This window comes from Astyanax mexicanus, chromosome 8 (genome assembly GCF_023375975.1).
Source record: "Astyanax mexicanus isolate ESR-SI-001 chromosome 8, AstMex3_surface, whole genome shotgun sequence".
In the NCBI taxonomy this organism is placed as follows: domain Eukaryota; kingdom Metazoa; phylum Chordata; class Actinopteri; order Characiformes; family Acestrorhamphidae; genus Astyanax; species Astyanax mexicanus.
This window is the reverse complement of record NC_064415.1, coordinates 11330123-11358017: the sequence shown is the minus strand read 5'-3', so window position 1 is coordinate 11358017 and position 27895 is coordinate 11330123. Positions and strand designations below refer to the sequence as shown.

The 27895-nt window shown below is 37.5% G+C and overlaps 1 protein-coding gene across 26 annotated transcripts in view; it reads left to right on the top strand.

Moving 5' to 3' along the window:
* Positions 1-27895, top strand: part of LOC103029844 (laminin subunit alpha-3) — a 168630-nt gene that overhangs the window by 98026 nt on the left and 42709 nt on the right. For all 26 annotated transcript variants that reach the window (XM_049483164.1, XM_049483161.1, XM_049483187.1 and 23 more), the window contains 12 exons: positions 3938-4073; positions 4228-4354; positions 5457-5596; positions 6732-6847; positions 8281-8492; positions 9604-9808; positions 10103-10247; positions 11082-11222; positions 11636-11797; positions 12338-12439; positions 12607-12690; positions 15825-16055. In XM_049483164.1, coding sequence (XP_049339121.1) covers positions 3938-4073; positions 4228-4354; positions 5457-5596; positions 6732-6847; positions 8281-8492; positions 9604-9808; positions 10103-10247; positions 11082-11222; positions 11636-11797; positions 12338-12439; positions 12607-12690; positions 15825-16055 — 1801 coding nt within the window. The remainder of the gene's footprint in view (positions 1-3937; positions 4074-4227; positions 4355-5456; positions 5597-6731; positions 6848-8280; positions 8493-9603; positions 9809-10102; positions 10248-11081; positions 11223-11635; positions 11798-12337; positions 12440-12606; positions 12691-15824; positions 16056-27895) is intronic.

Genomic DNA, 27895 nt, shown 5'->3' with positions numbered 1-27895 from the left:
GAGTCTAAAATCTTAGTTTACACAACACTGTCAAAGATAGATAAAGATAGTAAGTCAAGTAAAATGGTGTGTAAATGAAAATAATCAGGAAAAAGTATTATTTAAAGTGGTATATTTCATTATTTGTTTTATTACAGAGTCTGTGGCCCGTGACTTCAAATATATTTCTCCTTCTGGCCCATAACAAAAAAAGTTTGAACACCCCTGCTGTATCTTGTGAGTAAGGTTAAACAAAACTGCACTGACTTTATACTTGATAATAAAACACAGTGGATCAACACCAGCAGATGACATGTTCAAACCTCTCCAAACCATCACTGATTGGTGGAAACTTCACACTAGACCTCAAGCCGTTCGGACTGTGTGTCTCTCCACTCTTCCTCCAGACTCTGCTCCCTTATTTTCCAAATGAAATGTAAAATGTACTGATGATCAGTGATGGTTTGGATGTCTGAATCGTTATTCTAGAGTTCAGAAGCTCCAGTTCTTCCTATTACGTACACTACACAGCTACTTGGACACATAATAGACTCTGGAAATCCACTGCACCAGAAATGTATCAATGGTTCCTTATCAGATAAGACTTCCTCGCTTCCTTTTAAACCAATGCCAGCTTGCACTCTAATCAAGCCAAACAAAAACCCAGAGAGGAAGAGCAGAAAAAAAGAAAAACAGCAGGAACAGACCTGGGAAACTGAAGCACTGAGCTTTGTTAGAGATAAGGATGGTGACGTAATGTGGGAAGAGAAATAAAAAAAAGGTTTTAATACAGCATTTTATGGGGTTGTGAAAGTAAGAGAGGGAAAGAGGGAGTAAGAGAGCGAGAGCGAGAGAGTGACATTCTGGTACACAGTCTTAAGTCAAACATGAGTGAACCATTATAAACATTTCTAAAAATAATTCCTGACCTTTTGTCTTTTTATTCTAAGATGTTTTTAAATGTTTTTTTTAATGGTGTGTGTATATATGCACAGTCCAGTCAGAATATTATGACCACACCACAGTGATTAGCATGGTGGATTAGATATAGCAAAATAAAATAAAAGCAAATCAAAGCTTTATCCAGCTCCCTATTACAGAGAAATTAAGGTAATAGACAGTAATAATTCATTTCTGAAAGCATACAATAAAGCCCTAAAGTTAGCTAGTTAACCAGCAGCTTGGTTACTGAACTTTAGCTCCTGATGACATATCGGGTGCTTAAAGGGTTTCCCAATCCCCTAAGAATTACACTCGAAAAGAAGGTGTAGCGGAAAGAGGTAGGGCCAAGGGGTGAAATGGGAATAAGCCATTATCTACAAGGTGGAGCAGCTGTAGCTGTAGGTAGGAGTGTGTAATAGAGTGGAGGACAGTGAGAGATAAAACACTTGTATGTTTAAAAACTCCAGTAGCACTGCTGCATCTGATACACTCACTGTACATGCACAACACCACCCAAATAACACCTCATACACCACCACCATGCTAATCACTGCAGTGCTGAGAATAGTGACCCACCACCCAAATAATAATAATAATAATAATAATAATAGGTGCTCTGTGGTGTTTTTTTCGTCCTGTGGGGTCCTGACCATTGAAGAACAGACTGAAAGTTCGACAATAAAGTATGCATAGATACAGGACTACAGTCTATAGTACAAAAACGTGTTACCTATAAAAACACTTGCTGGATAATGAATTATGGTATTAATAGATAATGATTGTAGTAACAAGGTCATAATATACTGTTTGTGGATAGTTAAACAGTTGTCCACAATCAGCACACCCACCCACACACATTCACTCGCAATGAATCCCAAGTAACTGTCTCTGTGTGCAGTTCTGCCCTACGCTTTTACAGTTCAGTACAGGTCAGGCTGCCACCTACAGGCAAGAAAGTGCATTTTCATATTAATCAGAGGTGCCCAAACGTTTGAAGAATGTTTGTGATGAAATATTTGTGGTAGGCCTTGAGCCAAAAAGACAATTGAATAAGAAAATATTCAAGTTTTAAATATGATAAGATTAAATAAATAAGATTAAGGTTACGCTTTATAGCCGCTGCACAGCGGCGCAACGGAATTTAGCATCCATATTTAGCCTGTCCATGCTGGTGAACACACACACACACACATACACACACACACACACACACACACACACACACACACACACACACACAAACAGACATACACACATACACACACCAGTGACTAGGGGTGGTGAACACCCACTCAAAGTTGGCGTTTAGGTGCCTTGTAACATTTTAATTACACATAGTACAGAATACATCTGTGTGCCAGAAGTCATGGGACTGAACAGCAAACTGATAATGTACTATTGTTACCTCAGGGGACAGCTTGGGAATACCCTTACTCAAGTGCTCTGCAGTATGACCAAAAATGTATATTACAGTGTTTTTTAAGATTCTGACGATTTCACGGCATATCACAGTATTTTATTTTATTTATTCTTTTTTTTCTCTGCTGTGGGTCAATAGCACAAATCCATTTGTCTCTTTCTGAGTGAATAATTGTTTTTGCTGTTGTTTTTTTTTTTTTTATTCAACTCAGGAAAAAAACACTCATATTGCATATTGGAACAGCAACAGGAGCTCCTTAGAAAAAGTGCTGTTCATATTTTTCTCCAGGTAGGACAGAGCGTGTCTCCACAAAGCTGAGATACCATCACTGCAGCATCTTAGCTTGTTATGCTAACTGGCTAGCGTTAGCTAGCGAGCTGTATCTACTTCTTCAGCGGTGCTGTTCTACACAGTGCTCCGCAGCGCCTCTGGCGGTATGACGCTATGTGCAAAATGAATATTGTTTTTATTTACCCTCAGGTATACCAGATTAACCGGTATGCCACCCAGCACTACCTCACTCATATAAATATTAGTTGTGAGGTGTTATCTTGTGATTTGGGACAAACACTTGCCACAGTGCTTGTGGTAAGATAACCTAAATTAAAGAGTTTGAGTGAGTTATGAGATATAGAGTTGCAGATGAATGGGTCATTCCATTTCTGAAGTTCTGCAGGTATTTAACATTTCTCAATCTGGCTAGAATTGTCTGTGTGAACAGACAAACGACTCTGGTAGAAATCACATCCACATGTAATGCAGGAGACCCCACGTGAATATCCCTCAGGTCAGGGTAGCATTCTTTAGCTTCTGTGGGACATGCCCAAAAGTTCTGCTTGAATTAATCTTGCGTGCCACATTTTGAGCATATAAACTTTGAGATAAAAAAAAAAATAGACCAGGTTATGATTGGTGTTGCCTCCTTCATGCTGTAAAAAGATGCCACACATTTTTATGTTGTAAAATTAAAGTTGTATATCTGTCACGCTAGGAAGACTGCGCATCTTCTACACTGTCATTAACTGATTTAATGATTGCACTGAATATTACTCACACCCTCATGCTCATACTGTAAAAGAGTGAAATATGTTGGTAGAGGGAATGAAATGTTGTGTTACTACTGTTTGTTTGAGTTCAGACGAAGGTTATTTGGCTATGTGCTGGGTCACTTTTTAACATCTTCAGCTCTGTCTAGGATAAGACAGACAGAGTGTGTCTCCACAGAGCTGAGCTACCATTACTCCAGCATGTTAGCTTGTCTACCCACCCAGAGAGAGCATGGCCAAGTGTGCTCTCTCGGACTTCGGATGCTGATGGCAAAGCAGCATTACCCAGGATTCAGTGTCTGGGAGGACTCTTTAATACTTTAATACCACTTAGAGGGCTCTTTAATATTAGACAGATTACTCTTAGTTAAAATTTAAAACGGTTTAAAGTCAAAACCAAGCGTTGGCTTTATGTTTATGTTCAATGTTGACCAGATGTTGGGTTTTGGTCACTGTACCTCACTAATAAATGTCAGTATTCAACGTCTAGATGTAGTCTGCGTTTTTGCTACAATCATCATTACAACTGTGTGTGTGTTCCCCATTTCAGTGAGCACTGTGTTCAGAGTCAGTTCAACACTCCCTCTACAGCCGTTGTTCTGGACACCTCCTCTGTGATTCGTCCAACCAGATTAACTCCTCCTTCTTCAGGACGGTGTGATGGGCTGCTGCTCAAATACCCACAGGTACACTTTCTACCTGCCACTCACAGTTCTGTAGCTCAATCAGAGCTCAGTCCAGGATTAAACACTTGTTATAATTCTATTGGATATAGTTGGGGTTCACCTGTTTTCTTAAATTGGGAAATATAACATGGTTTTTCTCTATTTTGACCTTCAGACTGAAGCAGAGCTGAGTACACAGTTGCCTCAGGCAGGCCGCTATGTATTTATAGTTCAGTACTGTCAGCCTGAGCACACCACCTTTCCTGTGGAGGTCCTTCTGAACATGGGAAACACATGGACAGGTGAGCACATGGACAGTGGAAATCACTTGGCAAACTGTATATTGCCATCTTGCAATATCATAACCACCTTGCAACACCATAGCAACCACTTAAGCAACGCAATATTAACAAATACCATAGCAGCCACCTAGGAACACAATAGCAGCCACTTGGAATATTATAGAATACACACAAAAATAAAATATAGCAACTATCTTGCAACATCTAGCAATCTTGGAATTCCATAACAATGACCTAACAGGGAAATTCAACCCCCTGAAATACCATAGCAGCCAAATTGGGACACAATAACTGCCACCTGAAATACCATAGCAGCCATACAGTAAAAAATAGCAACCATCTTGCAACATCAAGCAATCTCCTAACAACACCGTAGCAACAACCTGGAATCCCATAACAATAACCTAAAAGGGACATTACCCACCCCCTGAAATACCATAGCAGCCATATATTAATGCAGTAACTGCCACCTGGGATACAACAGCAGCCATACATTAAAAAATCGCAACCAACTAGCAACACCATAGCAACCACCTGAGATTCCATAACAATGACCTAACAGGACATTACCAACTCACTGAAATACCACAGCAGCCACATAGGGGCACAAAAGCAGCCACCTGAAATACCATAGCAGCCATATAGTAAATAAAATAGCAACCATCTTGGACCATCAAGCAATCACTGATCAACACCATAGCAACAACCTGAGATTCCATAACAATTCCATAACAGGGAAACTACTAACCCCCTAAAATACCATAGCAGCCACATAGGGACACAAACATGGCCATATGGAATACCATAGAAGCCGCACTGTAAAAAAAAAAAAAAAAAAACAACCGCCTTGCAAAAATAGCAATCAACTAGCAACACTATAGCAACCACCTGAGATTCCATAACAGTGACCTAACAGGGACATTACCAAGCAACAACTTGGAATTCCATAGCAACCACCTGAAATACTGCACCTAAACATTAAGAACCTGGCTTTAATAGACATTATTTGGTAAATTATTTGTAAAAAATTAAAATTAACAGTTAATTAACAATTTCTAATTTTCTCTTTTTCTCTGTATCTCGTGTATCTTGTCCTGCTCAGGCTATCTGAACGCCTCATTCTGTCCCGCCGTGTCCGGCTGCCGCAGTGTGGTTATAGCAGACAGACGCATCATCCTGGATGCCAAGCAGCAGACGCTGGTCATCACACTGAAGATCCCTAAAGGAAGAACTCTGACTCTGGTCAGCAGCTCTGATTTAACTGCCTCATTCCTGCTGCTTTTATTAGCCCTTAATCCAGCCTGATGTGATCTGCTGGTATTAGAGTATGGCCTCACGAGGGCTTGGTGCTTCAGCTGAGTTGTTCTTTAGAAGTGTATAGATCTGCTTCCTTAAAAGGAGAGGAGGATAAGAGGATGGGAGGATGGGGAGAAGGATGGTACTGTGGTTGGTATGTGACCGGCTGACTGTCTCTCAGGGCTTCTTTATTGCCTCTGCTGGACTTTTTAAAGTCTTGAGGTCTTAATACACATAGAACAAGGTTGTATAGTGCCAATATGCTTTAGAGAGTCTTACTCTATTCTTAAAGTAGGTAATGCATTACAATCATTAGTGATGGTGACCACAAGGGGTGGGAATCAAATGGCATTTCATGATAACGATGATATCACGATACTGTACGATATGTATGCAATAATATGCAATAAAAATGGTCTGTGATGTACTCCTACACAAAGCTCTACTTTAAACTCTTTAGGACTCGTCCCCCAATTAGACTTACTAAAGTTACTGCTTCATTTCTCCTCATGGTGGCGCTATAACCAAATGAATAGCGTAAACCTGCGGTAAAGAATGTTGATTGATAGGTGGGTAGGTAGGTAGAAATGTGTTACTTACTTACTTACTTACTTACTAAGTTACTTATGTACTTAATTACTTAGTTGCTTACTTACTTACTTACTTACTTACTTACTTACTTACTTACTTACTTACTTACTTACGTTATTGATCCCATAGGGAAATTCTGGAACTTGGATGTTAAATTCTATGAATATGACACTAATAAATCCATAATTTCTGTTTCTTTGCTTATTTATGAGTATTTTATCCTCTTCGATAACACAGATGCTGTGTCATAGGGAATCATCTTGTCATAAACTGAATATCCCAGATTCATAATATTATAAAATAATCATTATCTTGTTCAGTGTTTCTTGAGATTCCCACACCTTATCCCAGCTGTTTGACTGGTACTATATAAAGCACATAGAGGAAGCGAGATCAGTCTTGTATGTGAGCAGATCAGATCATCAGCACAGTGGAAGTTTTAATGACACGCCTGACTGTGTTTCCTCTACTTGTCTCTGTCTTGTTGAAGGATTATATCCTGGCGGTTCCTGAGGAGCAGTACAGCCCTGATCTGCTCAGAGCTAAACCACTGGATAAAGCTTCAGACTTCATCAGCCAGTGCGGCTCTCAGGGCTTTTACATCCAGTGAGTATCAGGGAGACTGACATAAATACATGGGTTATGTTATTGAGGTAAAAACTAAATAAATCAGGTATATGATCCTGCATGGTTTGAGACAGGTATATTATGCAGTTCAGTTTGTATGATGCTGATAAAGGCATGTGTGTTTAAGAGGACATTACTTATCCAAGTTAGAGATGTAGTGCTAGTGCTTAACTAAAAAATGCATAAGTGAGTTCAGTTAATCTAGCAATTAATTTAGCATACACTCATCCATCCATCCATTTCTCTTTTAACTGTCTTAACTCTCCATCCATGCCTCCATCCATACATCCTTACCTCCATTCATTTCTGTTTAAAACTCATTTAATGATGAGTCTTCACAAACCATCCATCCATTTATACATCTTCCAAACATCCATACCTCCTTTAATTTATCTTTAAACTGTCTTAAACCTCTTTTAACGATGTCTTTACAAACCATCCATTCATTCATTCATTCATTCATTCATTCATCTATTCATACATCCATACCTCCATCCTTTTCTCTTTAAATTATCTTAAAACTCATTTCATGACAAATCTTCACAAACCATCCGTCTACCTATCCATCCATATGTCCATCCATCCATTTTTCTTTAAACTGTCTTAAACTCATTTAATGGCTCATCTTCACAAACCATCCATCCATCCATCCATCTACCCATCCATCCATCCACCTAACCATCCATTCATGCATCCATCCAATTCTTTTTAAACTGTCTTAAAACTCATTTAATGGCTCATCTTCACAAACCATCCATCCATCCATCCATCCATCCATCCATCCATCTATCCATCCATTTCTCTTTAAATTCTTAAAGTCTTAAAACTCATTTAGGGACAAGTCTTCACTAACAATCCTTCCGTTTATCCATCCACCCATTTTTCTTTAAACTGTCTTAAAAATCATTTAATGACAAGTATTTGCAAACAATCCATCCATCTATCCATTTCTCTTTAAATTGCCTTAGAAATCATTTAATGACACATATTTATAAACAATCCATCCATTCATCCATCCACCCATGCATCCATCCATTCATCCATCCATCCATTTCTATTTAAACTGCTTAAAAAACTAATTTAATGACAAATACAGCCATCCATCTATCCATGCATACCTACATACATCCATTAAGATATTCTAATTATGTAATTTTCACCCAGTATAAGATACTGTATATAGTGATATAAAGCCAAAACCTTTGTACTGTATAAAAAAATCTTGACTGTTGGACAGAAATCTTGTATCTCCATTTTTGAATTTTAATTTGGCATTTAAGGTTTTTGTCCAAAAGCGACTTTGTGCTTTCACACTAATTTAGTTATTTTCTTTTATCAGAATAAGAAAACAAATGTATTTATTATCCTGCTGGAAGATGTTGTCTTTCTAACTGAGCTCTTATGTCTCTCAGTCCGGACAGTGCCTCTCCGTTCTGTGAGGCCTCTGCCCGCTCCGTGGTTGCCCACTACTACAATGGTGCTCTGCCCTGTGAGTGTGATAAAATGGGCTCAACCAGCCCCACCTGTGAACCAATGGGAGGCCAGTGTTCCTGCAGGCCTCACGTCATTGGTCGGCAGTGCACACGCTGTGCCACAGGCTTCTTCGGCTTTCCGTACTGCAGACGTGAGTACCCTCTGCTGGCAGACTGGGACATCGACACAAACAGAGGGAGAGTGATGATCAGCCTGTCAGTTTAGGACAACGACAATAATGATACAGTCATAGTTATAGATGAAATATGATAATATCCTTGCTGCCAGATAAAAAAACATGTATTTCCTTTTTATTTTGCTTTTTTTTTTTTTTTTTTTTTTACCTTTTAACAAAGTGAAGGTCAGTTGTACTACCAATGGGAATGCTCCAAAATGTGTAATGTTTTTAAGTTCAGTTAAAATAATGAATAATCATATGTTCAGTGGCATGAAAAATGTTTATTTTTTTATTTTTAGCTTTTTTGTCATACTGATATTTTTGCAATTATCAAAAAAAACTTTAATATTAGACAAATATAACCTGAGTTGAAATGTAAGGCACTTTTTAAGTGGTAATTTTATGTATTAAAGAAACAAAAAATCTATCCAAACTAATCTAGCCCTCTGTTAAAAAAAAGTGTTTGCCCCATAAAACTAATAACCTGGCTTTTTTCAATCTTTTACATCTCTGTGGAGGAATTTTAGTCCACTCTTCTTTACAGAATTGTTTTAGTTCAGATACTTTTTCAGCATGAACCTCCTGTTTAAGATCATCCACAGCCTCAGTCTCAAACAGACTTTGACTAGACCACTCCAAAACCAGGTGGCCTTTGCTTTGGGTCATTGTCCTGCTGCAGAACCCAAGTACACCTGAGCCTGAGATCATGAACAGGATTGTCTGGTACAGAGCAGAATTCCTATTCCTATTCCGTCTATTACAGCAAGCACCAGACCATCAAACTACCACCACCATGTTTTACATTCAGTATGATGTATATATTTTTTAAGTATGTGTATTAGTTTTACACCAGATGTAACAGGAAACACATCTTCCAAAAAGTTAAAATTTTGTCTCATCAGTCCGAAGAATATTTAACCAAAATCCTGGAGATCTTTAAGCAAATCTAGTTGTAAATATAAGAAAATAATATATGTAAAATATTCAGTTTTCCAGACCTAATTAAACTCGTTTCTGTGATCTGGTGTGTGTGTGTGTGTGTTTGTGTGTGTGTGTGTGTGTGTGTGTGTGTGTGTGTGTGCAGGGTGTGAGTGTGGTCAGCGTCTGTGTGACGAGGTGACGGGCGAGTGTATCTGCCCCCCGCAGACGGTCAGGCCTGCGTGTGAGGTGTGCGTGAGACGCACCTTCAGCTATCACCCGCTGCTCGGCTGCGAGGGCTGCGACTGCTCCCCTATCGGGATCACTACTGGAGACACGGGCCAGTGCCACGTCACCACCGGACAGTGCACGTGAGTCCCAGTCATCAGCTGAACTATGAATTATTAATTCATATATATTATAAGTATGGATTTATCTGAGGTGTTGCATCAAATTAGATGTTAATTGGTATATAAAAGCTTCCATTACTACTGGAAAAAAATTGTCTATTACTGCCAAACAAAAAACATGTATAATAATATCTCTATTTTGTACCTTTTTTTTATGAACTACATAATTTGAACACAGTAGCACTCTTTAATTAATTATTGATTAATGGAATGTGAATACTGTGTGTGTGTGTGGTTCTCTGTATTGTGTTTCAGGTGTAAACCCAGAATCGGAGGACGGCAGTGCTCTCAGTGTGTTTCCGGGTATTACAGCTTCCCAGAGTGTCTGAGGTGTTCGTGTAATGCTGGAGGAGTGACCCCACAGATATGTGACCCCAACAGCGGACAGTGCCTCTGCAAGGTAACGCTCGGGCAGATATATTATGCTAAAATACAAAAATATTAAAAGCTTTACTGTTTTTTTTTTTTTTTACTCCACTTACTTGACTGATGACTATGTTGCTTTTACTATCTTGACGTAATAAAAACATAGTTTTACACCTTTTTTTCCAATTGCTAAAATATTTTAATAATATCCCTTCATCCTTCTCTCACACTTCTGCCCTCCCTCTCTCTCTTCCTCCCCCTCTAATTCTCTCCCTCTACCTTTGTCTCTCTCTTCCTTCCTCTCTCTCTTCTTCCCCCTCTCATTCTCTCCCTGATCCTTTTTCTCTCTCTACCTCCCTCTTTCACTATTCCTCCCCCTCTCATTCTCACACTCTTCCTTACTCCTCCTCCTCCTTCTCTCACCTGTCCTCCTCCTCTCATTCTCACGCTCTTCTCCTCGCACCCTTCATCCTTCTCACACATGTCCGTCTCGCTCTCTCTCTCTCTTTCTTTCTCTCTCTTCCTCACTCTCTCTTCTTCCCTCTTTCACTCCTCCTCCCCCTCTCATTTTCACCCTCTTCTCCTCTCACCCTTCATCCTTCTCTCACACTTCCGCCCTCTCTCTCTCTCTGTCTCTTCCTCACTTTCCCTCTTCTTCCCTATCTCATTCTCTAGAGTTTTGGAGACTTGAGGTTATACTCTCTGTTCGTCAGTTTTATTAATTGTGGTACACATGTCATTTTAGTGTGTTAGCCAATGGAAAAAAAACTTTAATAACAGGGAATTACTTTACTTTACTATATATACTGTATTATTAAAATTATATTAAATAAAATATGATAATTGTGTTTTTGTGTGTTTTGATCAGACTAATGTGGAGGGTCCTCGCTGTGACACGTGCCGCAAGGGATCGTTCCATTTTGACCCAGCCAATCCTAAAGGATGCACCAAGTGTTTCTGCTTCGGAGCCACAGAGCAGTGCCGAAGCTCAGAGAAGCGCAGGGGGAAGGTGTGTGTGTATTTGTGTGTGGGTGTGTGTGTGTTTCTTCTTTTTTGTCCTGTGTACGTGTACATTAATATGTAAATTGGGTTGTGAACAGTGTTCTCTGCTGCAGTTCTATTAGCCAATCAGATGTTATATGTTTGCTTTTATGAATATTCATGAGCAAGAGCCTAAAACCTGTCTTTCTTCAGAGACCACTAATCAAGTGAACTAAAAAAGGGCTAAATAGAAACACCGGAGCATTTTTTTTTTTCACACAAAAAAGGCTCACTTTTACAATTAGACTGTTTAAAATTATTTTAAAACGATGGAATGAGACCTTTAAACCAATTTCGAGGACAAGATTGAAATGTATTGCTTAATTGTAAGTCTCTCTCTCTCTCTCTTTCTTTCTTTCTCTCTCTCTCTCTCTCTCTCAGTTTGTGGACATGCGCTCCTGGCGTTTGATGTCGTCTGATCTGGAGGAGGTTCCCTCTGTGCTGAACTCTCTCAGTGACACGGTGGTGGCGGATGTTCAGGAGCTGCCGGTGTCGGTGCGGCAGCTGCACTGGGTCCTGCCTCAGTCTTACCTGGGGGACCGGGTGAGAGCCTCTTCTCTAAAAGAGTTCAAACAGTGACTATTCATATTACTGTTTGTATTAAAGTGATAGTATTCAATCAGTTTAACATACAAGGTTTTTTTCTTTATTCCAAACCTAAAAAAATCCAAACCTAAAAAGAATATGGGGAGGATGAGAAAGTAGGGACGTATAAGGAAAAATGAGGGGGGGGGGAGATAATAATTTATTATTATTTAGTTTTGTACATTTATTTTTTTTCGTTTATTATTTCTGTGCTTTTATACTAGATTTATTTTGCCTTTTTTCCACTCATTTGATTTGTCCTAGTTCTCTACTTTCCTAATTTGTTATTGTTTTTTCCTCTTTTCTCACTCCCTCAATAAAAATATTTGAAGAAAAAAATCATGGGCAGCTTTATTTAATATTACATCACAGTTTTAATACAGTACTTTTAAACCAATAAAAGGACATGATGTAATTTATAGCAACAAAAAAAAAAAACAGAATAATAAATATATCAACGCCACAATCATGTGATGAAGTTCTGTGTGTTTATTCCAGGTGTCGTCATATGGGGGCTACCTCACGTATCAGATGAAGTCTTTTGGTCTTCCTCGAGAGGGCATGCGCCTGCTGGATAAACAGCCTGATGTTATTCTGAAGGTATTTGTGCTTCCTGGCTGTGTTCTGTAGCTTTGATTCATGGGTAATTATCCTCAGCAGTGGTTAGCTGAGTGTTATATATGTGCTGACTGGTGGATATGTGTCTGTTCAGTCATGTCTGATACAGCAGAATAAACCAGATATCATCTGTTCTCCTGTTCTGACAGGGGCAGAAAATGACGCTGGTTTACCAAGACCCACAATCCCCCTCTCCAGACCGCCTCTACCAGGGCCGTGTTCAACTAGTGGAGGTAAAACTATCACCTCATGCACATTCCAGTTAAATATAGATCTATATTATATATATATATATATATATATATATATATATATATATATATATATATATATATATATATATATATATATAGATCTAATGTAATACACAGTTATTAAATTAGATACTTATCATACTATACATTAGGGCTGTGCCATATCATATCGAATGGTCAAGCTTACTGCGTCTTCATTGGCTCTGGTTTAACTTGCAATTGCACTGCACAAGAACACTACAGTGAAAAGACATTGCCTCATTGATATTTGCCTAGGATGGAGGTGGATGAGCTTGACTAGATTCCTGACAATCAAAACAGGAGCTCCTGAAATCCCCCGGAAGTGACCCAAACAGGAAGTGACATCATACAACAAATAACTAGAAAAATAACACAAATTTCTTCCAAAAAACACTATACAACATAAAGTTAATGGTCTGATACACCTTCTTTGTTTTTTACACAAAAAAGAAAAATTGTATTTAATAAAAATCTAAAGAAAGTAGAAAATTAACTTGATGCATTAAGCAACACATATGCGGCAATATCACCAACATTTTTGAATATCGTAAACGATATTATGCCCTGAAATATGGTTTCATATCACCCACCCCTAATTATCACATCAGGGTACTACTACTTTTTTTTTTGTTTTTTTTTTTTGTTTTTTGTTTTTTTTTTTACTGTTTTTAGCAAAAGACAAATTCACACTGTTCTCATTTCTCATTATATATCTACTAAATACTATAGAGATTATTTCTGTCCAGTATCATTTATTTTACTTTAATCCTGAATATATGGATATATTTGCATTATTATTAGTATCATGACATTCTGGATCATTGACTTCTGTTACAAATCTGATAAGAGTCTTATATATTTTTTAATATCTCCGTTAGGTGTGTGCCATATCATATCTTATGCAATAATAAAATATATATTTTTATTTTTTTGCAGTAGTGTACTCTTTATTTTTATTTATTTATTTATTTTTTCATTTAGTGTTTTATGAAATATTATGATATTATATTAGGGCCAAATCGCCCACTCCTAGTGTTACTGTTGTTTTTAAAAATATAAAATATTTTTCATTCTAAGTGTTTTGAATTACAAAATGTTTTTCTTAGAAATAATATAAAGACATTAAAATACCAATAAGATCTTTATTTGAAATTTTAGGTAAATCAATGTAAATGGCTATTTAAGTAGTCAACAAACAAATACAGCATGTGACATAAACTTGGGTACCAATTTAATTATTATATAATAATTTTATAGAGTTTAAAATTTGTTTGTCAAATTAATCCCAAACATAAAAGCTGTTAGTAAATTTGAAGGTAAAAGGAGGGTTACAATTTCACAACACTGAACAGTAAAAATATGTCAGGATCAGGATCTAACCAGTCTCATGCATACCTGGCTTTGGTTTCTGAGCAGATGTACAGGCAGCAACATGACGGTGGAATTGGAAACGTGGAGAAAATCTGAATAGTTAATTTAAAAAACCCAAAGCATGCAGAATCTGCTGCCTTCATCACTTACTTCCTAAAAAACATATTGCTATACATAAATTTCATTAAAGCAAGCTTTGTTAAATATTTAATATTACCGTTTAGCTGTTTTCTTTGTTCAGTTTGCATAAACTTAATCAGAATTAATCAGAAAAATAATTGTAACTATCTACTAGCTTATCCATGTCTGAACAAATGTACCTCTCCTGCTTTGCTGCAGTAGAGCCTGGAAAGCTCTCGATCATAGATCCACCATGAATTCTTTATTGTATCAGGAAGTGTTTAAGATACCTTTGAGATCATCCAAACAAACACTGGAAATGAAACAGCTGAAATAATGCTGCATGGAGGAGTGGGAAAACTTTCTCCCAGTTAATATCAGAGACTGATGGATGGTTGTAGAGATTGTCTAATGTCTTATTGAGGTCATTTTAGCTAAAAAGGGGAAATACCATCTGTTAGGGCATTGAGTGTGAACTTTTTTCTTATCAGAAATGTATGTTTTTGTTTGTTGCAGGTTACAACTTATGTTTAAATGTAATTCCTTACGTTTTATTTGTTTAGTTATATACACTCCATCACTCAATACTGTTCAAATGAAGCTCAGATATCCATATGATTTGAATATGTTCCAAAAGACAAAGCTTTTTAAAGAGTGTCCTAACTTATGAATACAGCTCTGGAAAAAAGTAAAAGACTACTTCAGTTTCTGAATCAGTTTTTCTGATTCTCTGCTATTTATAGCTTTATTTTTGAGTAAAATGTACATTGTTGTTTTATTCTTTAAACTACAGACATAATTTCTCCCAAATTTTAAATAAAATATTGTCATTTAGAGCATTTATTTGCAGAAAATGATAAATGGCTGAAATAACAAAAAAGATGCAGAGCTTTCAGACCCCAAATAATGCAAAGAAAACAAGTTCATATTCATAAAGTTTTAAGAGTTCAGAAATCAATATTTGGTGGATTAATCCTAGTTTTTAATCACAGTCTTCATGCATCCTGGCATGTTCTCCTCCACCAGTCTTACACACTGCTTTTGGATATCTTTGTCACTTCTGATGCAAAAAATCAAGTATTTCAGCTTGGTTTGATGGCTTGTGATCATCCATCTTCCTCTTGATTATATTCCAGAGGTTTTCAATTTTCAATGGTAAAATCAAAGAATTCATCATTTTCATGTGGTATATGTATATGTGTGTATGTATATATATATATATATATATATATATATATATATATATATATATATATATATATATATATATATATATATACAGCATTTTAGACTTTAGCTACCTACCTCATGTTTTCTCTGTTTAGTTTGTATGTGCGTTCTATTTTATACATTCACACATACATGTTACTATATTATTATTATATTTTTGTGTGCTGTATTATGTGTATCTGCTGGAACACTTAATCTGACATAATGTAAATCTGGCAGTGGTGTCTGAATATACATTTTTATGATGAATTGACCAATAGCAATGCCACATGCTTCAGAATGACTTGGAATAAAACATAATTTACATTAGCTTCCACCGAAACTTCGGAAGCTTCATCTCTAATGATATATTTATATATATATTTTTACAGGGAAACTTTCGGCACAGCGGCACTAACAGACCTGCGTCTCGGGAGGAGTTAATGCGAGTGCTGTCCAGGCTGGAGGCGGTCTGGATCAGAGCACTGTACTTCAGCCAGAGTCAGAGGCTCAGCATCGGTGAAGTAGGCATGGAGGTGGCCAGTCCTACAGGCAGAGGGGGTCCGGCCAGCACTGTGGAGGTGTGCTCCTGCCCACCACAGTACACTGGAGACTCCTGCCAGGTGAGGGGGCAATAAACTATCTGCACTTATATCACTTTAATTTTATTTAACCATACAGTACTAGTGCATCTCAAAAAATGGAATATCATTGAAAGGTCACTTTATTTCAGTAATTCAGTTCAAAATGTGAAACTCATATATTATATAGATGTATCACACACAGAGTGATCTATTTAAGCGTTTATTTATTTTATTGTTGATGATCATGGCTCACAGCCAATGAAAAACCCCAAAGACCAATTGGTACTTTTGGCAGTGTGGGCAGTGTGCCAAGTCCTGCTGGAAAATGAAATCTGCATCTCCATAAAGTTCTCAGCAGAGGTAAGCATGAAGTGCTGTAAGATTTTCTGGAAAAAACGAAACTGCACTGACTTTAAACTTGATAAAACTTTTGTTATATTTCATTTTATATTTCATTTGTAAATGAAGGGAGCAGAGTCTGGAGGAAGAGTGGAGATACACACAGTCAGAGCTTTTCTCTGCTGACAACTTCTATGGAGATGCGACTTTCATTTCCCAGCAGGACTTGGCACACTACCCACACTGCCAAAAGTACCAATTGATCTAATCTAATATAATATACACATTTTCTAAGACACAGATTTTTGGGTTTTCATTGGCTATAAACCATAATCATCAGCAATAAAATAAATAATTGCTCAAAATAGATCACTCTTTGTGTAATACATCTATATGATATAGAAGTTTTACATCTTCAACTGAATAACTGAATTAAAGTTACTTTTCAATGATATTTTATTTATTATTATTATTATTATTACTATTATTATATATTATTTTTTCATAAACAGAAGGTTTGAGCTTGGAGTTGCTGCAAGATCATTCAGGGAGTAGTTTTGGTCTCTGTGTGTAGCTGGAGTAGGCTGATAGCGATCAGTTTGCATACTAATTGAGACCTCTTGGCTTTTCGTGGGCTACATTGTGTTGGCAGGAAACGCATTGTTGCACAATCCAGTCCAATACTGACTAATACAGCTGGATGAGTGAGATTGAGGAGAACATATAAAGTACAATAGTCTTTAAAGATGAAGCTAAAGTATTAAAATGATTGGAAATATGGGACACAGTATACTTGGTCTATTGTTGAAGATCCTGGCGTTTTTTTCTTATTAAAGAAACATGGAATTCAGAATTTATTGAGCACTTTAAGATATTGTTTGACATATAAATAGTACATTTGTTACTTCACTTGGGGAAAAAAATACTCAGATGCCATTTAAAGCCTTTTACTGTGGTGTTATTTTGCTTCAGAATAACGCTCATTTTCCTTGATGGAGAACTATTGGCTGCTTCGCATCACCATAGAGACTTAAAGACACATTTGTTATGACTTAGCCTATGTAGCTTAGCCTAGCATGGCATAGTTTTAACAACGTTTAGTATCCAAGAGGTGGGTATTGCCATCCTTCTATGTGTTCTGTTGGGATGTATGCCTAGCACGCGGCTAGCAACTGAATGCTTTATTGCAGCACAGGCAGCTTTTTCTTCACACCAGTTGTGTTTGTCTGTTTGTCTTTGATTACTAAGGAGAAAAATCCACAGAGGCTCTCAGAAACTCTCATACAACCATGTTGACCATTTGTGTTGGACACTGATGGGCTGTGGTTTCTATCTTTAAACCATTTGTGCAGTTCCTCAGTGTAGCGCTCTCAGCTGGCATTTACTAGCAGTTAGTCGCTTATGCTAATACTGCTGCACCCAGCCTTAGTGCGAATCTGGAAATCTAAACCTACTGTAAATAAACAGAAGCACAGTACTCACCCAAATAAGCAAGTTTCAGGAGAGAAATCTCTGTAGATTAACATCCAACGCTCGTTTGACTTTAAAAGAAAATGTTGTTTTTTTAAGAATTATCATTTTCTATACTTAGCTTTGCTTTACTTAACTTAGAAACTAGGGCTGCAATGATTAGTCGATATAATCAGCAATATCGATTATTAAAATTTGTTAAAAACAAATTTCACTGTCGACTAATCGTTAGTTTTTAACAGTACCACATTACACAAATAGCTGAAGACAGAAGTGCAATGGGAGATGGGTAAATGGTTTGCTCACACAGATTACAATCTACTTAGATTGTCTGTCCAAAACACCCAAACACAAGAGATTCAGATATTCAGATATTTTAATTCCATTTAAATCTCATGTTCTGATATTTCTTCCGTATTTAGAGATGGCAGAAATAATCGCTGAATAATCGACTAATCATTAGATAATTGTCAGATTAGTCGACTACCAAAATAATCATTAGTTCCAGCCCTATTAGAAACCCCCCCACCACCATCACCCAGCGGCAAGACCTGCTGAACTGGAAGGAAAACATGGCGATACCCCTATTCCTTACTAGTTTTGCATAATGTGCCTTATAATCTGGTGCGCCTTATGTATGAAAACAGTCCAGGAAATAGACATTTATTGATAGTGTTCCTTATAATCCGGTGCGCTGGTTTAGGGTGTTGAACATCCGCTATCTTCACTTTACCAGTGTTCTTTTTGCTGAATGCAATCACCACAATGTACAAGGCAATACTCGACTTTCATGGACAGTAGATGTAATTACTGTTATCATTAGCTTTGTTAGCCTCACCCAGTATCTGCAGCATAAAGTGCTATAGCTAAACCAGCTTGGATGAATTTTAGCCCATTCCTCTACATAAAACAGCTTCAACTCTGGGATGTTGGTGAGTTTCCTCACATTAACTGCTCTCTTCAGGTCCTTCCACTACATTTCCATTGGATTAAGGTCAGGACTTTGACATTGCTCATTTCCTGATCCTTTATTATATCCTTCTTAAGCCATTCGTTGATGGAATGTCTTGTGTGCTTAGGGTCATTGTCTTGCTGCATGATCCACCTTCTAAAAAGTTCACAATCTTTCAAGCATGACTTCATAAACTTTGTGTACTTTTTTCCAACTATGACAAGGTAAATACATAGTTTGCATTCTAGGACATCAGCACTGTTTCTGTCACAGTTCTTGTTTTTCTCCCGTGTGAAAGCTTCTCTGGTGGCCCAGGGCAGATCCTGATTACTACGCTCCCACGTGTCTGTTATCTTGTCAGGGGGATGCTGCAGGGGACGTAGTGCAGTGATATGCTGAAATAGATCATATTGTATTAGGTATTGTATTATAGTGAGAGTCTCGGCTGGAGAAGCGCTGTGGATATTTACTCTGTTGTTGCCTGAACATGTTTAGTCACACCCATCCACTGAGGTTAGTGGAGAGAAGGGCATAACTGATGGATCATAAAGGATTGACCAGAAGACCCCAATAAGTCCATAATTCCTGCTATTTCCTTATTTAGGTGTATTTTATCCTCTTCAGCAAAAAAATAATGTGAAGTGTCTAGCGATTTTTCTTACGGTATATCGAGTATCACAGAATCACAGTATTGTGATAATCTCATTACCGTAGGTAAGATATCATGATGCTCTGTGATTACAACCTCGAATTCCTTTAATTAAATTCCTAAAATAGCAAAGATGACCCACTCCAAAACATTGTAAATAAAAGGGCATTAAAAAACACAACAATAGAAAATTAGAGATAAAATATTGTCACACAGGCCAGATTAAAGACAGACACTCGCAGATAAAAGTTATTATTACAAAAGTTTATTACAAAAGGGACAAGGCTTATAAGAGTTGTGGGGGACAGGCAAGGTCGGTAACAAAATGGCAGCAAACACTATACCTAAAGAGTAGTCAGGCAAAGCAGAGTCACACACAGTAAATCCAACAATGCAAGGGAAAAGGCAAAAGAGTTGTCAAAAATACAAACATGTTTGGCAACAGATAACCAATAGAATGGGCAAGACAAAAGACAATAAACAGGGATACAAAAGGGGCCAGTAACAAATAGGCAAAAACAATAGAACACGTGAAACTAGATCCAATACTCAGCAAAGAATTGAGCAAACTGAGGGGTATATATACTAGGGAGGGTAGGTGGAGCCAATTAGTAACTCGGAGAGCGGGAACACTGTAGATAGTTTGTGTGTTCAAATTATGTAGTCAACTAAAAATCAACAAAAATTGAGATACTTGCTCTTCATTGGACAGCGATGATATGTTTTCAGCCTGCTTATAAAAGAGGTTACAGTCTGAGCAGAACATTTCACAGCTTCTTAGAGTTTATTCCAGCTTACTGGGTGCTGTTAACAGATTTTCAGATCTCTACAGATCTGAGGAGTTTAATAGGCCAATATTTCTCCAGCATCTCATAGATGTAATCCGATCTGAACCTGTTTAGTGCTTTATAGATAAAGGTCAGTATTTTAAGCCAGTGGAATGAGCTGATCACTGGACTGATGTGTTCCTGTTAGGCCTGTCATGATAAGAATTGTTTGTGGACGATATATTGTCCCATAAATTATTGCAATACACTATATTTTTTGTCACTTTGAGACTATTAAAGCTCCCCTAGGTAGGATTGAGATTTTGTGCTCATGGGCTCCCCCTACAGTTGGAGAGTGTAATAAATGTTTCAGGCGGATTAGTTTCTCTTTCTCGTTTTCTGGCTTTCAGACATATTCGGTCTCTTTCCAGCTTCTGCCAGAGTGTCTGTATGTTAGTTTGTAAAGAATGAACCAGTAGTTGTTGTAGAACTGTTAGAACTAAAGGTCGGAAAGCAGGTCGCAGTTCTTGCGAGCGTTGGTTGCGGCCGCCTCAGAAAACTTACAGAGTCTGGTTTGAGCTCAGAGGAGCTCCGGCACAGACACGAGAGCACCGCTATTCCTCCTATTACACCTTAATGCAGCGCTGCAGTGAGTTTCAAGCTGTAATTTTACTTAAAAAGTCTTTACTTCTTTAAAAAGTCTTTCTTTAAAAAATCAAGGAAATCCTACCTAGTGGGGCTTTAAATGCCACTGACATAATGATAACAGGATAACATAAAAAATCAATTATACACTTTTTAAAGACAATAACATTTGAATGAATCATTTATTACAATTAGTTTCGGAATTATATACTTCCACACTGTTTTTTATGGAGTCAGATTTTAAAGCATGACTGGCTAAAATACAGTTCTCTGTGTTATATATGTGAACAAACATACAAATAAACACAATAGATGATATCACGATTATCAAAAAAAAATTGCGATCATGTTCATTAATTGTACAATAAATTGATATTGCAGTTATTGTGACAGGCCTAATTCCTGTCTCTTTGTCCTGGTTAGCAGCACAGTGGCAGCAGTGTTCTGAATAAGATGCAGTTGTTATATAATAGTTTATCTTAGCTTTTCCTTTAATCCTAATCCCTGATAACTGTGTAATAATTGAATATGTTCCAGCAGCGTGGGTCAGGGCCGCTCTTGTTTTGACCGGTAATGTTTGGTTCAGTGATGTGTTTCTGGTGTTTACGTGGTACCGTTGCTATAGCTGCTGGGTAGCGTATCTGAACATGCCCCAGTGTGTGAGGATTTCTCTCCAGAAAAGGAGAGCTGGGAGGAAGTGTGAAGTCTGTAGCCGGAGGGGTTGAATAAATGCATACACTTTCTGACACACTCACTCACTCACTCACTCGCAGGGCGTGCCGGGACACCTTTGGGAAGGGTGCGGTAGCTGTGCAGCAGTGCAGGAGGACAGTCAGACAGTTCGTACACACCGTCGTGTGCGTGTGAGGAGTGGCAGCCGCACCCTCAGGAATCCCTGTGTTTGTGTGTTTGGATTGTCTGAGTTTAGAGTGAGTGTTAATATACTCACTGTCTGAGTCGGATGGTGGTTTGTACACTGGCAGGCTTATCTGCTGGACGGAATACAGAACATTAAACACTGACTGAATACTTAATGATAAGCATGCCTAGAATACCTGCTCCACACATAATTATTAGGGCTAAACTGTAAATCTAGATATTTGTACACTCTGTGAATAGAGCAGGGCAATAATGATGAGCATTGTGATTCATTATTTATATATTTAATGTTAAAATATCAAAAATAATATGAATTTTAAACTTATTTTTTATGTATATATATTTTAAAACCGCTCAGAATCTGCCCAAGGCCTGCCATTTTGAGCTTAATAACTGTAAACCACAGTAATGTAGACTGAGGTGTGCCATTTCGTATTGTACGCAATAATATTGCCAACATTTTTGAATATTGTCAAACAATATTATACCCTGAACTCTCAAATCATATCACCCACTGCTGTTTTTAGCAAAAGAAAAATTCACACTGTTCTCATATCCCATTATTTATCTACTAGAGACAGATTATATCTGAGCAGTAAAATTTATTGTACTTTAATCCTGGATATATAGAGATATTTGGAGTGCATTATTTGTATCATTAAATTCTGGATCATTGACTTTTGTTACAAATCTGATAAAATTATCATTTGTTTAATTCAGTGATATTTTTTGAGGTCATACCTAATGTAGACATATAGTACATATCATTACACACAGCTAGACTTCTATTATCGACTTAAACAGTACCATCAACCTGTCCTTAACTATTAGTGAGAAATCCAGCTTAGAAAAACAGCGAACCTACCTCAAGCCTGCCAATTTCAGCTATTCAGCTGCATCATGGCTAATTGTTGCACCACTCTTGAGTCCGGCTGTTAGCAGCATGGCTAACCGCTCCAAGTCTGCCAAGGCCGACTGTTAGCATCACAGCTAACCTGGCAGAGCACAATAGGCTACAACAGTCTATTGGAATTAGAGACCGACCGATATGGGTTTTTCTAAGGCCGATGCCGATACCGATCATTAGTGGTCAGAGTCAGCCGATGGCCGATGTGACCTGCCGATTTTTAGGGCCGATATGCTATCGTATTATACTTATTTGGCATGCTTAAAATCATACTAGTAAGAGGAGGCACAACAGTTGTAAACTTCACACAATTTATTGAAAATAAGGTTAGCATTTTATAGTGACTTTAATGTTACTATATCACTATATGTTAATAAAAAAAATATTAATTTTATTTAGATTGTATTATCCATAACATTTTATTTTATTCATTATATAACATATGTTCTATATACACTATATATTCATGTTTATAGTAGAAATATTATGTTGGCTATTATATAAAATTTACTGTAGGGGCCTACTAATTAACAAATGTATGACTTGTTGCAGTCTGTTAGTCTATTAATTATTCATTTTAATATGTTTAACAGAGTGCAAGAAGACTTCCATAATGTGACAACTTTAGATAGTTACTCCAAAACGGCAAAGCTCATTTCTTCTTCAACTCCATGCAGTTAAAAACGAATGGACATGGGAGGACAATGTTATAAAATGTTCACATTAGGGCTGCAGCTATTATTTTACAAAAATGGGTGACGTTTAAATTAAGAATAAAATTATAAATAATGCAAAAACAGACAGGTGCTGTAATTTAAATATAGCTTTATCTGTTTTTTTTTTTCTTCTTCAAATGAGCTCCTTTGCCAGAGAAACGCGTCTCATCAGCTGTACTGGAGGTTCGGTGCGTGAGCGGAAAATGAGTTGAGAAAGCTGAAGAGCGCGGACTTTATAGGTTCAGGATAAAATGAGCTTTTATCAGAAAAGTCTGGAGGGGGTTCTAAAGTAGAACCCGACAAAACAGAAAATTCTGCTCATCGTTTCATTTAATATCTAACAGCGCAAACCGCTTTAAACGGGTGAGTTTTACAGCAGGAGGCGGCATGATTTAATGTCTGTTTGTAGTGAAGGAAAAAGAGATGTTTTATTTTAACTCCATTATTTTAGAAACTATTTGTTTTATTAATTCGTTTACAATAAAGCTTATTTATATACAGTGTTGGGAGTAACGGCGTTAAAACTAACGGCGTTACTAACGCCGTTACTTTTTTCAGTAACGAGTAATCTAACTAATTACTATGACTGTAACTATAACGCCGTTACCATTTCCGACACCCCGTTACTGCACGTTACTTTAGCCTCTATGAACTTTTTTTTTTTATTTCGCTTTGCCCTGGTTAACCCCTCCTCTGTCCGGTGAACTTGAGCTTCTGGCCGCTGTGCCTGTGGTTTGGCGTGGTGAAGTGAGGCACAATTGTGACGATTTGCGTGCTCTAATCAATTCAGTGATTGCCGTGGACAACCCAAGTTCCGAATTAAGGACGTTAAGCTCTTTTTAGCTGCTCCGGTTTTTGTGGTGCTGCTGCTTTCTATTTTAGAGCTTAGATTCTCTGCCCGAATCCCACCTGACCTGAGGACCGACCCGAAATCAGGCTCCTATTTTTATTTTATATAAAGCTCTGGTGTGATAATCACAATGTTGCTAAGTAACCAATTATTATTGTTCACTAAAGCGAACGAAATAGCGAAAATTGAAAGTGAAAAACATTTGTGTTAACTGAATCTAATAAAAACGGTAATTAAAAGGAAAAACATAACTATCTCGAACTGTATTTTGTGTTTATAAAACGAACTAAAACGAACTGAAATTACTGATAGAATACCCTCATTTTTGTGTTTAATTTATTTATAAGCGCTGTTGTACAGCGGAGTTGTACAGCGGGAGTTGTTGTGCCGAGCGCGCGGCACCTCGTGGTCCGTTAGTTCTTGTGTAAAGCGCTCGCGCTAGCAAGCCCACCCTAAAATGAACAGAAAAAATAAAAACAAAATAAAATTAAACTATAATAAAAATGAAAACTGTAATCACGTAGCTCTGGGCGCACGTGAACGCCTCCGCGTTTGACTTGCAGCACTGTGTGTAGCTGTTCTTAAAAATCATTTAAATTAAATAATAGTTCTATGCTTCTATGTTACAGTGTTAATTAACATAATTCTGATTATATTTCGCTCATTCAATCAGCCCGAAAACAGACAGTTTATGGGGCGGATCGGGTCAGGCTCATAATGACAGTTTATGGTTCGGGCTTGGGCAGAATGTGCACGGGCTCCGGCTGGGTCGGATTTTTTGGGCAGGATCTAAGCTCTATTCTCTTTTGGTGAAGCTGTTATATTAATACCATTTTAACGGGCATTAAATTGTTGTTTTTGTCCATTATTTTGTTTTATATATACATATTTCTTTTGAGTGTGGCTTGGTTTGTTAAATTTCATCCCCAGACGCGTTTTTCCGCTTTTTTCAGTATTACAAGTTTTAGTAATTTTCTTTGGTTGTGTGGAGAATTTCGTTTTATTTTTTGAAATTCGTTAGATTATATTTTTGTCAACATTTTGGGTTTATTTTCGTTTGTTATTTTTTGTTATTTTTCTAATAATAATAGTAAATGCATAATTGATTTCCTTTTTTTTGACGGGCGAATAATAAAAAGTAACGCGATAGTTACTTTTACTGGTAACTAATTACTTTTATAGTGGAGTAACTCCGTTAGTAACTCAGTTACTTTTTTGGAGAAGTAACGAGTAACTATAACTAATTACTTTTTCAAAGTAACGTGCCCAACACTGTTTATATATAAGGAGAAGTACAGTCCTCTAATAATCCTGACTAACCAGTAATTATTATTTCAGCGCAGCTGATGCTGCGAATATCCTTAAACAGTTTTAGTCCTGCCCTTTTTCATTTCGTCTAAAAATAATTTAAATACTGAAAATATCAAGTGTTAATTTGATTTTATTTACTTAGATTTTCGTTTCTGAAGAAGAGACGTCAGTTATTTTATACTAGAGCTTATAGATAGGGCTTGCCTTGCATAGTCAGGGCGCATTCCAAATGCACTCCTGCCATCAACGCTAAGCATAGTTTCGTTTGGAGAGAAATGCTACAACACCGATGCAGTTGAAATTCTATTCTTTTTCAGTAAATGAAGCAACATCACAGATTACTAATCATGAGAGAAAATATAGACTTTGGGACACTGGATTGTAAAAATGGATGCCTTACCCGTTGAAAGTCTTGCTCACTCTTGAAACCTTGCGCTGCGTTCCAAGTAGCTGCCCGCAGATGTGCCGGATTAAAATCGGCGCGGCCAAATAAGAAAATCGGCCGATGCCGATTGATAAAAAAATAACAAAAATCGGCCGATTAAATCGGCTGGCCGATCGATCGGTCGGCCTCTAATTGGAATGCATTTTTGCACCAGCAGTGGCATAAAGTTGTCCAAAAGCAGTGTGTAAGACCGGTGGAGGAGAACATGTCAAAATGCTTGAAAACTGTGATTAAAACCAGGGTTATTCCACCAAATAAATCTCTTAAAACTTTTTTTTGCATTATTTGAGGTCTGAAAGCTCTGCGTCTTTTTTGTTATTTTAGCCATTTCTTATTTTCTGCAAATAAATGCTCTTAATGACAATATTTTTATTTGGAATTTGGGCGAAATGTTGTCTGTAGTTCATAGAATACAAACAGCAATGTTCATTTTACTCAAACATTTACCTATAAATGGCAAAATCAGAGAAACTGATTCAGAAACTGAAGTGCTCTCTTAATTTTTTCCTATATATTGGGATATTCATTTTGCCTTTGTTGTTCAGCTTTGTGTGCCATTGTAATATATAAAAAAACTCTATAAACCCAGAAAAAGCTGTAGCACTTCGTGATCAAGAAAACACTAAATTTATTACTAAGAAAATAAATAATAAAAATGGATTTAGTATTAATATAACAGTTTTATACATTCAGTGCAAACTAACTCTATAATTATGTTTTATAATAAAAATGTACCACAAAAATAAAGTCTATGTGATGCATGATTATTGACTTGAAACATACAATTTACAAAAGTAAATACAGAATATAGTAAGAACAAAAAAATATATAAAATAGACTGTTTTAATATTCTTGTCATTATCAATAATTATCACAATATGGATTTTTTTTTTTTTACTGTTTTACTGTTTTTTTCTGTTTTAAAGATGTTATTGTGTACGGTAAAATATGGCACACCCCTAGTTTTAACATTCATGCCCTATAGCTACTGCCCTGTCATAACTCACGAAGAGTGTGTGTGTGTGTGTGTGAGTGAGGTGAGTGTGTGTGTGAGTGTATTTCCTCCGCTCTGCTAGCTGACTCAGGTATACACACGTGTTCAGGGTGTGTCCTCCTCCCGTCTCTTCTTATATAGCGAGCTGCTTTCAAACACACACATTCTCAGTTCACACACTGCAGCAGTGGGATGTCGGCGAGGTGTTTACGGATTAGGGCCCTCAGCAGTGGAGCGCTCCGGCTCCTGATGATTTTGCAGCTTCTGGGGCTGTGTGTGGCCGGACCCCGACCCTTTCACAGGACCCCACGCCACCCATGGAGAGACCAGTATCCCGGAACACAGAGGGTTCAGTTCCCCTCTGTATCAGACCGGGAATCTCAGAGGATACAGATTCCATCGCTGAGTGATATGGATACACAGAGGGTTCAGTTTCCGTCTCTGAGTGATGATAATGATAATGCTGGACTGGTGACACAGGTAAAGTCTGAGATAGAAGATTTAATGCAGGTAAAGATGTGGAAGTTTTGGGCTGAATTGTGTTGATTGAGGCAGTGTTGGAAGTTTTCTTGTAGTTGAAAACTAGATGAAATCTTGTTTAAAACTAAACTATTTTAAAACTGATTATTTTAGTTTGTGTTATGGTCTAGTGGCATGATTGTCTCTGAAGTTTTTATTTCAATATTGGATTACTACATATGATGCTTGCTTGTCTTTGAGAGTGTTGTGATCATGCTCATGGGTTATGAGGAATTACTGGTTGGTTGGCTGGCTGGCTGTTTGGCTGGCTAGTTGACTGGCTGGTTAGCTGGCCATTTGGCTGGCTGGTTGGCTGGCTAGTTGACTGGCTGGTTGGTTGATTGGCTGGATGGCTGGTTGCCTGGCTGGCTGGCTAGTTGGCAGGCTGGCTGGTTAATAGCAACATTGTGCTTTTCTAAAAATAACATTAAAAGAG